We start from the raw sequence: 13,473 nt of genomic DNA on the forward strand, positions 1-13,473 counted from the left end.
ATGCGAGGGATGGGGATCGCTTGGACTTATCCGGTGAGTCTGTACAGACGACCGGATCAGTCCGACGGACAGGTTTCCAGCGGATAGATTTCTTAGCATGCTAAGAAATTTTTATCCGCTTGAAAACCGTCGGCTGGAGAAATCTCCGCTGAAAAATGTCCGCTAGGCCGTACACACGACCGGATTTGTCTGCTGGAACTGATCCGCGGATAAATCCCAACGGACAGATCCGGTCATGTGTACGAGGCCTTAGGCCCCGTACAGACGACCAAACATGTCTGCTGAAACTGGTCTGCGGACCAGTTTCAGCAGACATGTTCGGTCGTGTGTAGGCCCGAGCGTGCAGGATTCCAGCAAACATTGCCCGCCGGGCCTTTTCCCAGCGGACAAATATTCCTGGACTTGATTTAAAACAGTCCGCTGGAATCCCGCTCGGACATGTTCGGTCGTCTGTACATGTCCGAGCGCCCGCCATCCCTCGCATGCGTCGAATGACTTTGACGCATGCGTGGAAGCATTTAACTGGCAGGCCCGCCCACGTCGCCGCGTCATTGTCGCGGCGACACCGCGTCATCGACGCGGCGACACCGCGGACACGCCCCGCGTATTGTTTACACGCGGCTTTCTGTACGATGGTTAGTACAGCCATCGTACAGAAAGCCCCGGTAGACATGTACGGTGAAAACGGTCTGGCGGACCGGTTTCATCGTACATGTTTGCTGATGTGTACACGGCCTTAAAGGTACCACGCATTTTGGAGTTGGGGCCGCCACATTTACAGCGATCGGGTCGTGCTGAAGTCGTCTGGAAGAGAAGACCAGGTGTTCTCAGTCACCACAATCACTGCTGATGGCACCATCCTCATCTTACCTGATCCCCGATTTTATAAGTAAAATACATGAAGACTTTGTATGGCCTGTTTACTTTGAGAGAAGTTTGGACAAAGATTCTTGCCCCCACTCATCTTGTTTTTTTTCCCAGTTATGCCTTTCCCCCCTGCTCCTCCAGATCCACATTGACATTTTTGTGAAGAACTCTTGGGAGGGGTTGGGTTCAGTCAGTTAGAGGGGGGGTCCTTGTCAACTTCTATGCAGCAGTACGGGAAGATTCCACAAAACGAAGGAACTGTGCTACTTTTTTTTCTTCCGCTTCCCTTTTGCTGCTACTTCTTGCAGTTGAACTGAACTGCCGCAGTACCAGCGCACTGACCGCTAGGGGCAGTGTACTGCAACATTTACATTGCAGGACAAAAATGTATATTAAGTTTCTTTACAGTTTTATATTCTTGCCAACAGGGTAATATGCTCAAGCACTTACACTTAGGACTCTTGGTGAGGAATTGAAATTTTGCGCTCGGGCCCGAGTGCACAGTTTCAATTCTGACCTTGGAGGTTGTATATAGAGATTTATATTGATACTTTAGAATGTATATTGTGTATTTTTATATCTTTCCTTTACAGGTTTTTCTGGACCCACCTACTGTCAACACTGTGGAGAATGGGCAGCTAGATAGATAGGGTTGTGTATGTTTGTATGTCTCCTGTTATTTAACTAATGTCTGTCGTGGACATTCCATTACTACTACTTTCACCATACACCCCTAGACGGTGGAGGAGCCACAAGGTAACATGCCACCCAAAACAAACCAGCAGCTCCTTTGGGGGTTCCAGGTTCATAGCAATGTAACAAAGATATAGTATAAGAATAGATTAAAATAAAATAAAGTTTCATGTGATAAAGGAGGAATCAGGGGTAGGAGAATTTAAAAGTTTTCTGTTTTGTTAAAGAGTGATTAAAGGTATATGTAAAATAAAAAGTGTTTAACCACTTAAGCCCCGGACCATTTTGCAGCTAAAGGACCAGGCCACTTTTTGCGATTCGTCACTGCGTCGCTTTAACTGACAATTGCGCGATTGTGCGACGTGGCTCCCAAACAAAATTGACGTCCTTTTTTTCCCCACAAATAGAGCTTTCTTTTGGTGGTATTTGAACACCTGTGCGTTTATTTATTTTTTTGCGCTATAAACAAAAATAGAGCGACAATTTGGAAAAAAAAACAATATTTTTTACTTTTTGCTATAATAAATATCCCCAAAAAATACATAAAAAAACATTTTTTTTCCTCAGTTTAGGCCGATACGTATTCTTCTACATATTTTTGGTAAAAAAAATTGCAATAAGCGTTTATTGATTGGTTTGCGCAAAAGTTATATCGTTTACAAAATTGGGGTTAGTTTTATGGCATTTTTATAAAAAAAAATGTTTAACTAGTAATGGCGGCGATCAGTGATTTTTTTCATGACTGTGACATTATGGTGGACACATCGGACACTTTTGACACATTTTTGGGACCATTGTCATTTTCACGGCGATCAGTGCTATAAAAATTCTGGGCCAGATCCACAAAGAACTTACGGCGGCGTATCTATTGATACGCCGCGTAAGTTCTACGATGCGCCCTCGTATCTTTGTTTTGTATCCACAAAACAAGATACGCCGGAATGTGGGCTAGATCCGACTGACGTACGTGTTAGTACGCCGTCGGATCTAAGGTGCATATTTACGCTGGCCGCTGGGTGGCGCTAACGTTGATTTCCGTGTAGAGTATGCAAATTAGCTAGATACACCGATCCTCAAACGTACGTCCGCCCGGCGCATTTTTTTTACATCGTTTACGTAAGGCTTTTTTCGGCGTAACGTTACCCCTGGGTCTATGAGGCGTACGCAATGTTAAGTATGGACGTCGGAACAGCGTTGAATTTTCCGTCGTTTACGTTGTTTGCGTAAAACGTTCGCAAATAAGGCTTTGCGTAAATTACGTTCACGTCGAAAGCATTGACTATTTGCGATGTGATTTCGAGCATGCGCACTGGGATACCCCCACGGACGGCGCATGCGCCGTTCAAAAAAAACGTAAGTTACGGCGGCGTAGTGTATCTGAGATACGCTACGCCTGCCTAAAGATAGGCAGATCTTTGTGGATCTGGCCCGCACTGTTTACTGTGAAAATGACACAGGCAGTGAAGGGGTTAACCACTAGGTGGCGCTGTAGGGGTTAAGTGTTCCCTGCATAGTGTTTCTTACTGTAGGGGGGACGGGCTCTGTGTCACATGACACTGATCTCCGCTCCGAGTACACGGAGCCGAGATCAGTGTCATTGTCACTAGTCAGAGCAGGGGGATGCTTGTATGCTTGTTTACACAAGCATCTCCCCGATCTATACCGTGAGACGATCGCGGGGATCCCCGCGGCGTTCCCCGCGGCTATCAAGTCCGCGGGACCCGTGGTCTGACTCACGGGGATGGCGGCACGCGTGCAACCACACGGACAGGCATTTAAAGGGGACGTACAGGTACATTGATATGCCTGTCCGTGCCATTCTGCCGACGTATATAAGTGCAGGAGGCGGACCTTAAGCGGTTAAAGTGGAGTTCCACCCATTTTTTTTTTTAATCCCGAAAATAGAAAAAAAATTGAATTTTTATTTCTTTTTTATACTCACCAGAAAGGGCGCTTGCTATGCGGAACTAGCTCTTCTGCCTCTTCCTCCACCACGGTCGTCTTCTTCCTCGTCCTCCATCGCGGTGTCTTCTGGTGAATGGGGCACGCTGCCTTCTGGGAACTGTGTGTATCCCAGGAGGCAGCCGTTCATTCACAAAGCAATGTGCGAGTCGCGCATGCGCAGTAGGAAACGGACAGCGAAGCGGTAAGGCTTCACATCCTGTTTCCCTTAGTGAGGATGGAGGCGCCAAGACCGAGCGATCGCCGTCGGGGGACTGACATCGCGGGCGCCTAGGACAGGTAAGTGTCCTTATTAAAAGTCAGCAGCTACAGTGTTAGTAGCTGCTGACTTAAAAAAAAATTGTGGGTGGAATCCCGCTTTAAGAGTAAAATAAGTAGAACTGCTGAATAAGATGTCTTACTTGCAAAGTTGTATTATGATTATCTTTGTGAAAGAAAAATATTAAAATAAAGAATAAAAAATAAAAAATAAACAAAACACACAAGACATTTTGGGCACAGAAAACTTCTGTTCTATACTTGTGATGTAGTAATTTGTTTGACAAGATCAAACCTCTTCTACCCCCAAAACTAGCACAAGCAAATTGTCTTTAGTTTGTTGGCTGATCACAAGGCAGTCACCTGAGTCTCTGCTAACAATGCATGATGACTTAAGTCACAATGTACTAATATTGGGTGACATTCTAATGAAGTCATGGTAATATTTAAGAAGTCAAACTTTTCCCACACATCAGAAGATAGGATACCCAGTGGAAGATAACAATATTACAGGATGGAGCCCGGCTCTCATAAACTCTACCATGTACACGGCTTCCACTCCCGGGATTTCCTAGACACGTACTGTTCCAGTAAACCAGAAATGCCCTTTACTCATGAGGCTTTTAGGTATCCTATGGAGAAATTTCACAACGCATTTTTCTCAGGTAGGTAAAGTTCTTTTTGATAATAAATTATTTGTGCATGAAGTATATATTAGGAGAAATTAAAGCGGGATTCCACCCGCAATTATTATTTTTTTTAAAGTCAGCAGCTACTAACAGTGTAGCTGCTGACATTTACTAAGGACACTTACCTTGTCCTACGTGCCCGCGCTGATGGCCCCCCCGATGCCGATCCCACGATCGATGCAGGTCCCGCGCCGCCATTCACACTAGGGGAAACAGGCAGTGAAGCCTTACGGCTTCACTGCCCATTTCCTACTACGCCTGTGTGAGTCTCGTGCCGGCTTGTGAATGGGCGGCTGCTCTCTGAGAACACACACAGTTCCCAGAAAGCAGCGCGCCCCATTCACTAGGAGAAGAAGAAGAAAACATTCCGCGGTGCCGAAGAAGCAGATTACGGACTTCCGCATAGCAACAGGTATTTCGGGTGAGTATAAATTTTTTTTTTTTTTCACTTTTATTTTATTTTATTTTTTTAGTACTTTTGGCCAAATGTTGTTTTCCTGGGTGGAACTCCGCTTTAAGAATAACTATTTGCAGAACGGTCTTATACAAGTGAAGATTTGACTGAAAAAGAGGGTGAAAGAATCATATATTTAGATAAACCAGGTAGAGACAAAGTAGAATTCCTGCTGATCCATTCTTTAGGAAAATTAAAAAGCCCTCTAGCGGCACAATGTCACTGCTGCCAGGGCTTCCATCTTCACAAAGTTTTGGGTTTAGTGGGCTCTGCCCGTTTGAATGGCCGAGCCATGATGATGTGCACTCTGAATGGACAGCACTGTCCTTTCAGAGTGCAATGTTCATGCACCAGTGTCGTCACCGGCTACTACTAAACAAAATATCTCCTAAACGGTGCATGCTTAGGAGATATTTACTGTACATATAGGAAAGTCTTATAGGTCTGTACAAAAAAAATCAAAAAGTGGATTTTACTACCGCTTTAACTTTCTGTTGGAATATAAGAATATACTGTACATAGGGAGGTTGAATATTGGCAAGAGGCCATATACCCAAATGTGTTAAAAGATAAATCATCTCCGCTATAGGGAGCCCTGGTTTGTCTAGCCCTGGCAGAGTCCCTGGCTATATGTGTAGCACTGCCCAGGGGCCCCTGCTGCATGGGGGCCCCATCACTTCCTCCCAAGCAGCTGGTCCTTGAGCCCACGCTGCCCTGAAATTGGGGGCCCCATGATGGCACTGAGAGTGATGGATACACAGGGGAGGCAGGCTGGCAGCGATGCGCCGTGCTGTGCAGAACGATACCTATTATTTCACAGCCAGCGGAGAGGGACAGGGCCGGAGCACCAGTGATGCTCTGACCCCGCCCCATTCAGGTTGAATGCTTGGGACTCAAAGGCTGTGGGATAGGAGCTGGAGTGGGAGCTGCTGAGTCGGCAGCACTGAGAGCCAACCTGTGGAAGTAGCATTGTGGATAGTGAGCCCAGCTGTCCAGCACTGTTTGCACCGAAAGGCTTGGAATGCCTGGAGGGATGCTCCCTCCTCTGCCCCTCCTTCTGACTGATTGATTGGTATAGGTGAGTGCAGTGCTGTAGGTGGGCACAGAGCCAAAAGTTTACATGCACTGTATCTCCACTGGAAAAGGGGGTACTACATGGATGGAATAATGGTACTGGGGGATATCAAGGGTGTATGGGGGAAAACAATGCTGAGGGGGGATCTGGGGTGTATAGGGGGTAGTAATGCTTTGGGTTACTTGGGTGGCTATAGTCCTAGAGGTATCAGGGATGTAGAGAGGCCACAGTGTAGGGGGTATCAGGAATGTAGTGGGGTCACAATACAAGGGGTATCTTATGGTATATGGTTACTGTACTGGGGGAAAAATCTAGGGTGATGAGGGGTCAGAGTGCTGGGGGGATATCTAGGATGTATAGGGGTCAGAGTGCTGGGGGGATATCTGGGGTGTAGAGGGGTCAGAGTGCTGGGGGGATATCTGGGGTGTAGAGGGGAGTTAGTGCTGGGGGGATATCTGGGATTTAGAGGGGTAAGAGTGCTGGGGGCATGGCCGTCCGCTGATATCTTTTCAGAGGGGGGCGCTTCGGCAGCGGCGATACACAGTCGCATTTTACCCTTTCTTCGACTGCTAGCGGGGGTTAAAAGCGCAACCCCAAGTTAAAATGTAAAAACACCCCACTGTGCCCCCTGCATCTTTCAATATCTCTTTGTCACTACTGTGTACCCCCTCTCCACAACTGTACCTCTGGACCCCTTTACATTACACAGCACCTCACAGCTCTGGACCCCTTTACATTACGCAGCACCCTGCATCACTGGACCCCTTTACATTACACAGCACCCTGCATCACTGGACCCCTTTACATTACACAGCACCCTGCATCACTGGCCCCCTTTACATTACACAGCACCCTGCATCACTGGCCCCCTTTACATTACACTGCACCACTGGACCCCTTTACATTACACAGCACCCTGCACCACTGGACCCCTTTACATTACACATTACACAGCACCCCTTTCCCTTGACTGAAACACTACACTATATTGACAGTATATTTATTGCAGATCTAAAAGAGGAACCTTTTAGAATGAGAGACAAATGGATTTGTTTCCAGAACAGGGACAGGCACTCTAAATAAGGGACAACTAGAGGGGAGGGGAGCGCTGCAGTCACCGCTTAAATCGGCCTCAGGGCCACTTCGGCCCTGCTCCTGGCTCTCCCTGGCGATTCCAGGGGGGGGCAAACGACCCCCCTTGCCCTATGGAGCGGACACCCATGGCTGGGGGATATATAGCAGGGGCCCCAGAGTGTTACTTTTCCCAGGGGCCCATGATGCTTTTAAGATGGCCCTATCCTGCGCCTACCAATAACTGAAATATCAGTTTTTAATGAACTGACCTATAAAAAATATGCCCTCTTCTTGCATGGCCTATATTGATATTTAGATGTAACACCGTTGTGCTTTAACTGTCCTGAATTCAAATGCATTACATAGAGACTATTCCACAGCTCTCCTTGAAGGTTGTTTTGAATATTTTACTGCAGGTGACTTTAGGGGAGACGTGTTGATTGACATCAGTATTGGTCCCATCATACAACATCTCTATGCAGCGCAGGAATATTTCAGAGATATCATCCTTCTCAAGCCTACTGAGCACTGTATTCTAGAATTGAAAAAATGGACAGACAACCGAACCGGAGCATTTGATTGGTCACACACCACTACACTTGCTACAGAATTTGCAGGAAAGAGGTGAAGTATCTTCCAACTTTTTGTCAGAGTCAGGCTGAATACCTGGTGTGATGAACTAGTAGCGTTGGGAGGAGGACCAGACCTAATTTTTAAAGCATGTGTAATTAAATTTTTGTATTTAATTATTAATAATATTAATTTATATTATTTAATTTATTATATTTCTAATTAGTCTTTTCAACTTGTGAGAATATTTGTATTTGTAAATCTGGTGATAATATCACAAAGGAAAAAGTTATGTTAAAGTGGATGTACCATGGGAAAAAAATATTAAAAGCCAGCAGCTACAAATACTGCAGCTGCTGACTTTTAATATTAGGACACTTACCTGTCCTGGAGTCCAGCGCCGATCGCAGCAGAGGACGAGCAATCGCTCGTCTCTCTGCTGCTCCCCCCTCCATCCACGCTGAGGGAACCAGGAAGTGAAGCGATGCGGCTTCACTGCCCGGTTCCCTACGGCGCATGCGCGAGTCGCGCCGCGCCCGCCGATTGGCTCCCGCTGTGTGCTGGGAGCCGAGTGTTCCCAGCACACAACAGGGGGGGGCGACGGGATGTGACGGAATGCCCGTCTTTTCCCCATGAATGTCGGGCGGGAAGTGGGTGCAAATACCTGTCTTTAGACAGGTATCTGCACCCCCCTCCCCCCTGAAAGGTGTCAAATGTGACACCGGAGGGGGGGAGGGTTCCGATCAGCGGGACTCCACTTTAGGGTGGAGAACCGCTTTAACCCCTCTGCGCCTAGGGTAAAACAAATGTAAAGGCCTGAGCCCTATTTTGCAATTTTGACATGTGTTAGTAAAACCGTACATATCATCAATACTTTGTGCATCCAGGTGGATTATACCTTGTCTTTTTTCAGGACAAATTGGGCTTTCATTTTGTGGTAAATGTTAATAAATATCTCCTGATATTTTTTTTTATTATAATTATCAAAGGAAAACTTGCCCAAAATAGTAAAAAAAAAAAATATTTTAAAATGTATATGTATATTTCTTGCTACTACTATAACTGACCACCAAAGAAATACCCAAAATAAATTCTCCTGCTCCTGCCGATCGCAGCGATACCACATATACAGTATATATTTTACGTTGTTTGTACCCGTAGTACAGCCCAGAAACAATAGTGCGCAATTTGTTTTTGTTTTAATACCACCTAAAACACACTGAGCCAGATTCACAAAAGGGATACGCCGTCGTATCCCTGTTTCTACCTATGCGACTGATTCATAGAATCAGTTACGCATAGATAGCCATAAGATCCGACAGGTGTAATTGTTTTACACTGTCGGATCTTAAGATGCAATACCGCAGCCGCTGCTGGGGGGGGTTTGCGTCGTAAACCTGCAAATTAGGAGTTACGGCGATTCCCGACGGTTTTTCGCGTTCGATACGTCGCCGCTAGTCTAGTTTGCCGTCGCAAAGTTAGTCGTTTTTTTAGGTGCCTTAACTTTACACAGCAATCGTATTGCTGTAGAAAGTATGGCCATCGTTCCCGCGTCGAAATTTAAAAAATAACGTCGTTTGCGTAAGCCGTCCGGGAATACCGAATTACGCTACGCGCGTCGCCGTTCGAAAAAATGACGTCACGGCGCGCAAAGCACGGAGGGAGTTTGGAAACGGAGCATGCGCGGTAGGTCCGGCGCGGGAGCACACCTAATTTAAATGGCACACGCCCATTTAAATTGGCCCGCCTTGCGCCGGAGGCCGCCGTCGTAGGTTTTAATCGCAAGTGCTTGGTGAATCAGGCACTTGCGATAAAAAATTGCGGCGGTGTAACGTATCTACGATACGTTACGCCGCCGCTGCCCTACGTGAATCTGGCCCACTGACATTAACTGTCCTTAACACAAAACACTGTCCAAGAAATACTGACCCTGACTTTAACACAAACACTAACCCTTGCACTGACTTAATGTAGATCAAACCTTGATCCAGGTATTTTTGTTAATTTGTTTTATTTACTTTTTTATTTTTTTTATTCACACTTTTATTTTCTATCTCTGCAAGGACAGAGAAGGATACAATGTATCACTCTTGTCCATTCATAGAGACAGAAAACACGGGGACAATTAGAGGCTATCACAGCGATCAGGTGACCCAGAATTGGCCTTCCTGAGTCCCAATAGTTAGAACAGGTCCGAGGCTCTCGGCGAGACCCAGGTCTCTGTGCTGGGAGAGCGCCAAACGGTGCGCTTCCAGCACGAAGGGAGATACGCAAAAATGTGGTCCCACGGATAAAAGCCCAGTCCAGTGGGGTTGCATATTTGCGTACGGTTGGTGTGAAGGTGTTAATAATACATTAATACTCCACTAACATCAAATGTAATACTGCTAGAAGAATCTTTTTTTGGGTGTGCAGCATATGATCCCCAGCAAAAGAAGTGAAGGGAATTGGTGGTTAGTGGCTACCTGTAAGTGCTTTATCTCTATGGTAAATGGTTGGCGTCGACACTCCTCTTCCAGTGATATCTGAAAGTCTCTTCTACAGCTCAGAAATGTTAACGGTATTCACTAGCTCAGACCTAATATACTCAATGCCTCTCAGAATATCAGTTAAATGCTTTATGTGACATGGGATGTGCTTCTTCCTTCCAGTGACCAATGTGAGGAGAAGGAAGTCAGACTCAGGGCGGCAATTACACATGTTGTAAAATTCGATCTCAACAAGGAAAATCTCACAGACCCAATTGGGCTACCACAAGCCGACTGCCTTCTGTTCTGGTGTATTCCGGAAACCATCAGCAAAGACCTTGAAGAATTTGTGAGAAACTTCAGGAAGTTCTCAAAGCTTCTAAAACCTGGCGGGCGCATTATGTATTATGGAATTTTAAATTGCACATTCTATAAGGTTGGGGGAGAGAAGTTCCATTTTGTAAAGTATAATGAAAGTGACTTTAGAAGTATACTCAGTAATGAGGGGTTTGTTATCACCCATTTGGAGATTTCTCCAAGAAAGGCTGTGACTGATCTGATGGATTTTGATTCAGTTATGTTCTGTACAGCTTATAAAGAATAGAAGATTTAGACCCCATTCCCACCATTGTGTTAGAAAGTGCACATGAATTTCATGTGCACTTTTTAGTGCAATTTTAATGTGTAACATTAAAATGTAATGTAAGGCAAAGTGTGGGTAGGAGCTTTGCATGTGTTTTCTATGAATTTTCCTCCTAGAAAATGAACCATGTGATTTAACCACTTAACCCCCAGACCATATTGCTGGTCAAAGACCAGAGCACTTTGTGTGATTCGGCACTGCGTCGCTTTAACTGACAATTGCGTGGTTGTGCGAAACAAAATTGGCTTCCTTTTTTTCCCCACAAATAGAGCTTTCTTTTGGTGGTATTTGATCACCTCTGCGGTTTTTAGTTTTTGCGCTATAAACAAAAATAGAGCGACAATTTAAAAAAAAATTATATATTTTTCTTTTTGCTATAATAAATATCCCCCAAAAATATATAAAAAAACAATTTTTTTCCTCAGTTTAGGCCGATACGTATTCGTCTACATATTTTTCATAAAAAAAATCGCAATAAGCGTTTATTGATTGGTTTGCGCAAAAGTTATAGCGTTTGCAAAATAGGGGATAGTTTTATGGCATTTTTATTATTATTTTTTTTGACTAGTAATGGTGGTGATCAGCGATTTTTTTTCAGTACTGCGACATTATGACGGACACTTCGGACACTTTTGACACATTTTTGGGACCACTGGCATTTTTATAGCAATCAGTGCTATAAAAATGCATGGGATTACTATAAAAATGCCACTGGTAGGGAAGGGGTTAACACTAGGGGGCGGGGAAGGGGTTAAGTATGTTCCCTGGGTGTGTTCTAACTGAAGGGGGGTTGGGACTGACTTGGGGAAATTACAAATCGCTGTTCATACATTGTATGAACAGACGATAGGTAATTTCCCCCCCTGACAGGACTGGGAGCTGTGTGTTTACTGTAACGAGTGATTGCCGGGTGCCCGGCCATGATCGCGACCGCCGGGCACGCGCAAGCCGACGTAGAGCTACGGGCTCTCGCGCAGGGGAGCCGACCTGCTGCCGTAGAACTGCGGCGGCTGGTCGGCAAGTAGTTCAAAAATGCACTAATTGAAACTGTTTTAGTGAATTTTCTGTGCATCACCGTGTGTTGCTATTGACTATAAGGCAAAACACATTTTACCAAAAACTCACAAATGATGCAGAAAGCAGGATTTGTGGAAAACAAAATGCACTGCCCTCTTACACAACACATTGATGTGAACAGATTCATAGATTATAATGACAACTAGTTTTTATGAGCTTTTATTATGCTGTTATCTGGGTTATAGGGCAAATAAAAAAACAATGGTAGTAATGTATTAGTATACACTATAGGATTGTAACAGACCTGGGAAACCTTTGGGCACTCCAAAGAAAATAGTAATGAGGTGCACATAGTGCCCACTCACCCTTCTGTCAAGACCCGTTCTGAGCCACATTGCTGTCTAAAAAATGTGTCTGGGTTTCAGGTGGACTGAAGCCCTGAGGCCTTGTACACACGATCGGTTAACCAGAGGACAACGGTCTGATGGACCGTTTTCATTGGTCAAAACCGATCGTGTGGGGGCCCCATAGGTTATTTAACCATCGGTTAAAAAAAAGCCAACTTGCTTTAAATTTTAACCGATGGATTCCTAACCGATAGGTCAAAACCGATCGTTAGTAGGCACAACCATCGGTTAAAAATCCACGCATGCTCAGACTAAATTTGGGGACGGGAGCGCTCGTTCTGGTAAAACTCACGTTCGTTTTGGAGATGGCACATTCTACATTTTTAAAATGAAGCTGTAGCCTAATAATGCGCAGAGACTCCTCCTCCAGCTGGAACATGCATTTATGTTTTTTTGTTGGGCGCATCTGGAGGGGAGGCACCTGTGACACAGTGCTGCCCCTGGGCCTGGGCACCTGCTGACTGCCACTCAGGCCGCTTACACACGGTCGATCTATCCGATGAGAATGGTCCGACGGACCATTTTCATCTGTTCACCACTGAAGCAGACTGATGGTCTGATGTGCGTACACACCATCAGTTCAAAAACCGATCGGGTCAGAACGTGGTGACGTAAAACACACGACGTGCTAAAAAAACCGAAGTTCAATGCTTCCAAGCATGCGTCGACTTGATTCTGAGCATGCGCGGGTTTTGAACCAATGCTTTTGTGTACTAACCATCGGTTTTGACCGATGGTCAGCCGTCCATCGGTTCGATTTTAAAGCATGTTCTCTAATTTTTGTCCGAAGGACAACAGACCGATGGGCCGTACACACGGTCGGTTTGGACCGATGAAACTGGACTTCGGGCCGTTTTCATCGGTTTGGACCGATCGTGTGTACGTGGCCTCACCCCTTCCTCCTCCTGTCTGCCACTCACCCTTCCTCCTCCTGTCTGCCACTCACCCCTTCCTCCTCCTGGCTGACACATTCCTGAGCCTCCTCCTCTTGGCTGATCTCTTCTTGTGTCTAAAAAAGGGACATGTTTTTTTTTTTGGCTTCATCAAACACACACATTTTAAAGCTCATGACTGTTGCATTTTTTTTGGTTGTTTTTTTTTTTTGGTAAATTGAACAGACTCTCATTCTGAGCCCTGCAGTTGGCATCCCTGTCACTATATTTTCTGCCCACGACTTTTGTTTGGGTTTTCAAGCTTTCATTTTGGCTAAAAAAACATCTCTTTCAACCAAAAATTACTATACCTGACTGTAGATGTTCAGATCTGGCTCCTCAATCTCAGCCTGCTCCTCTGCAC

General features: G+C 45.4%; 1 protein-coding gene across 1 annotated transcript; it reads left to right on the forward strand.

The window, feature by feature from the left end:
- Window positions 1-4,260: 4,260 nt before the first annotated feature.
- Window positions 4,261-10,768, forward strand: LOC120915539 (indolethylamine N-methyltransferase-like). The gene is made up of 3 exons (XM_040326116.1): window positions 4,261-4,445; window positions 7,489-7,696; window positions 10,294-10,768. The coding sequence occupies exons 1-3, from the start codon at window positions 4,295-4,297 to the stop codon at window positions 10,712-10,714; spliced, it is 780 nt and encodes a 259-aa protein (XP_040182050.1). The 5' UTR covers window positions 4,261-4,294; the 3' UTR covers window positions 10,715-10,768.
- The last annotated feature ends 2,705 nt before the right edge of the window (window positions 10,769-13,473 follow it).

Source organism: Rana temporaria, chromosome 10 (assembly GCF_905171775.1).
Source record: "Rana temporaria chromosome 10, aRanTem1.1, whole genome shotgun sequence".
In the NCBI taxonomy this organism is placed as follows: domain Eukaryota; kingdom Metazoa; phylum Chordata; class Amphibia; order Anura; family Ranidae; genus Rana; species Rana temporaria.

Excerpts from the sequence above, each read along its gene's own strand:
- LOC120915539 (XM_040326116.1), top strand. The coding sequence starts at position 4,295 with ATGGAGCCCGGCTCTCATAAACTCTACCATGTACACGGCTTCCACTCC. Across the intron at positions 4,446-7,488 it reads TCACAACGCATTTTTCTCAG|GTGACTTTAGGGGAGACGTG; the intron begins GTAGGTAAAGTT and ends ATTTTACTGCAG. Across the intron at positions 7,697-10,293 it reads ACAGAATTTGCAGGAAAGAG|TGACCAATGTGAGGAGAAGG; the intron begins GTGAAGTATCTT and ends TCTTCCTTCCAG.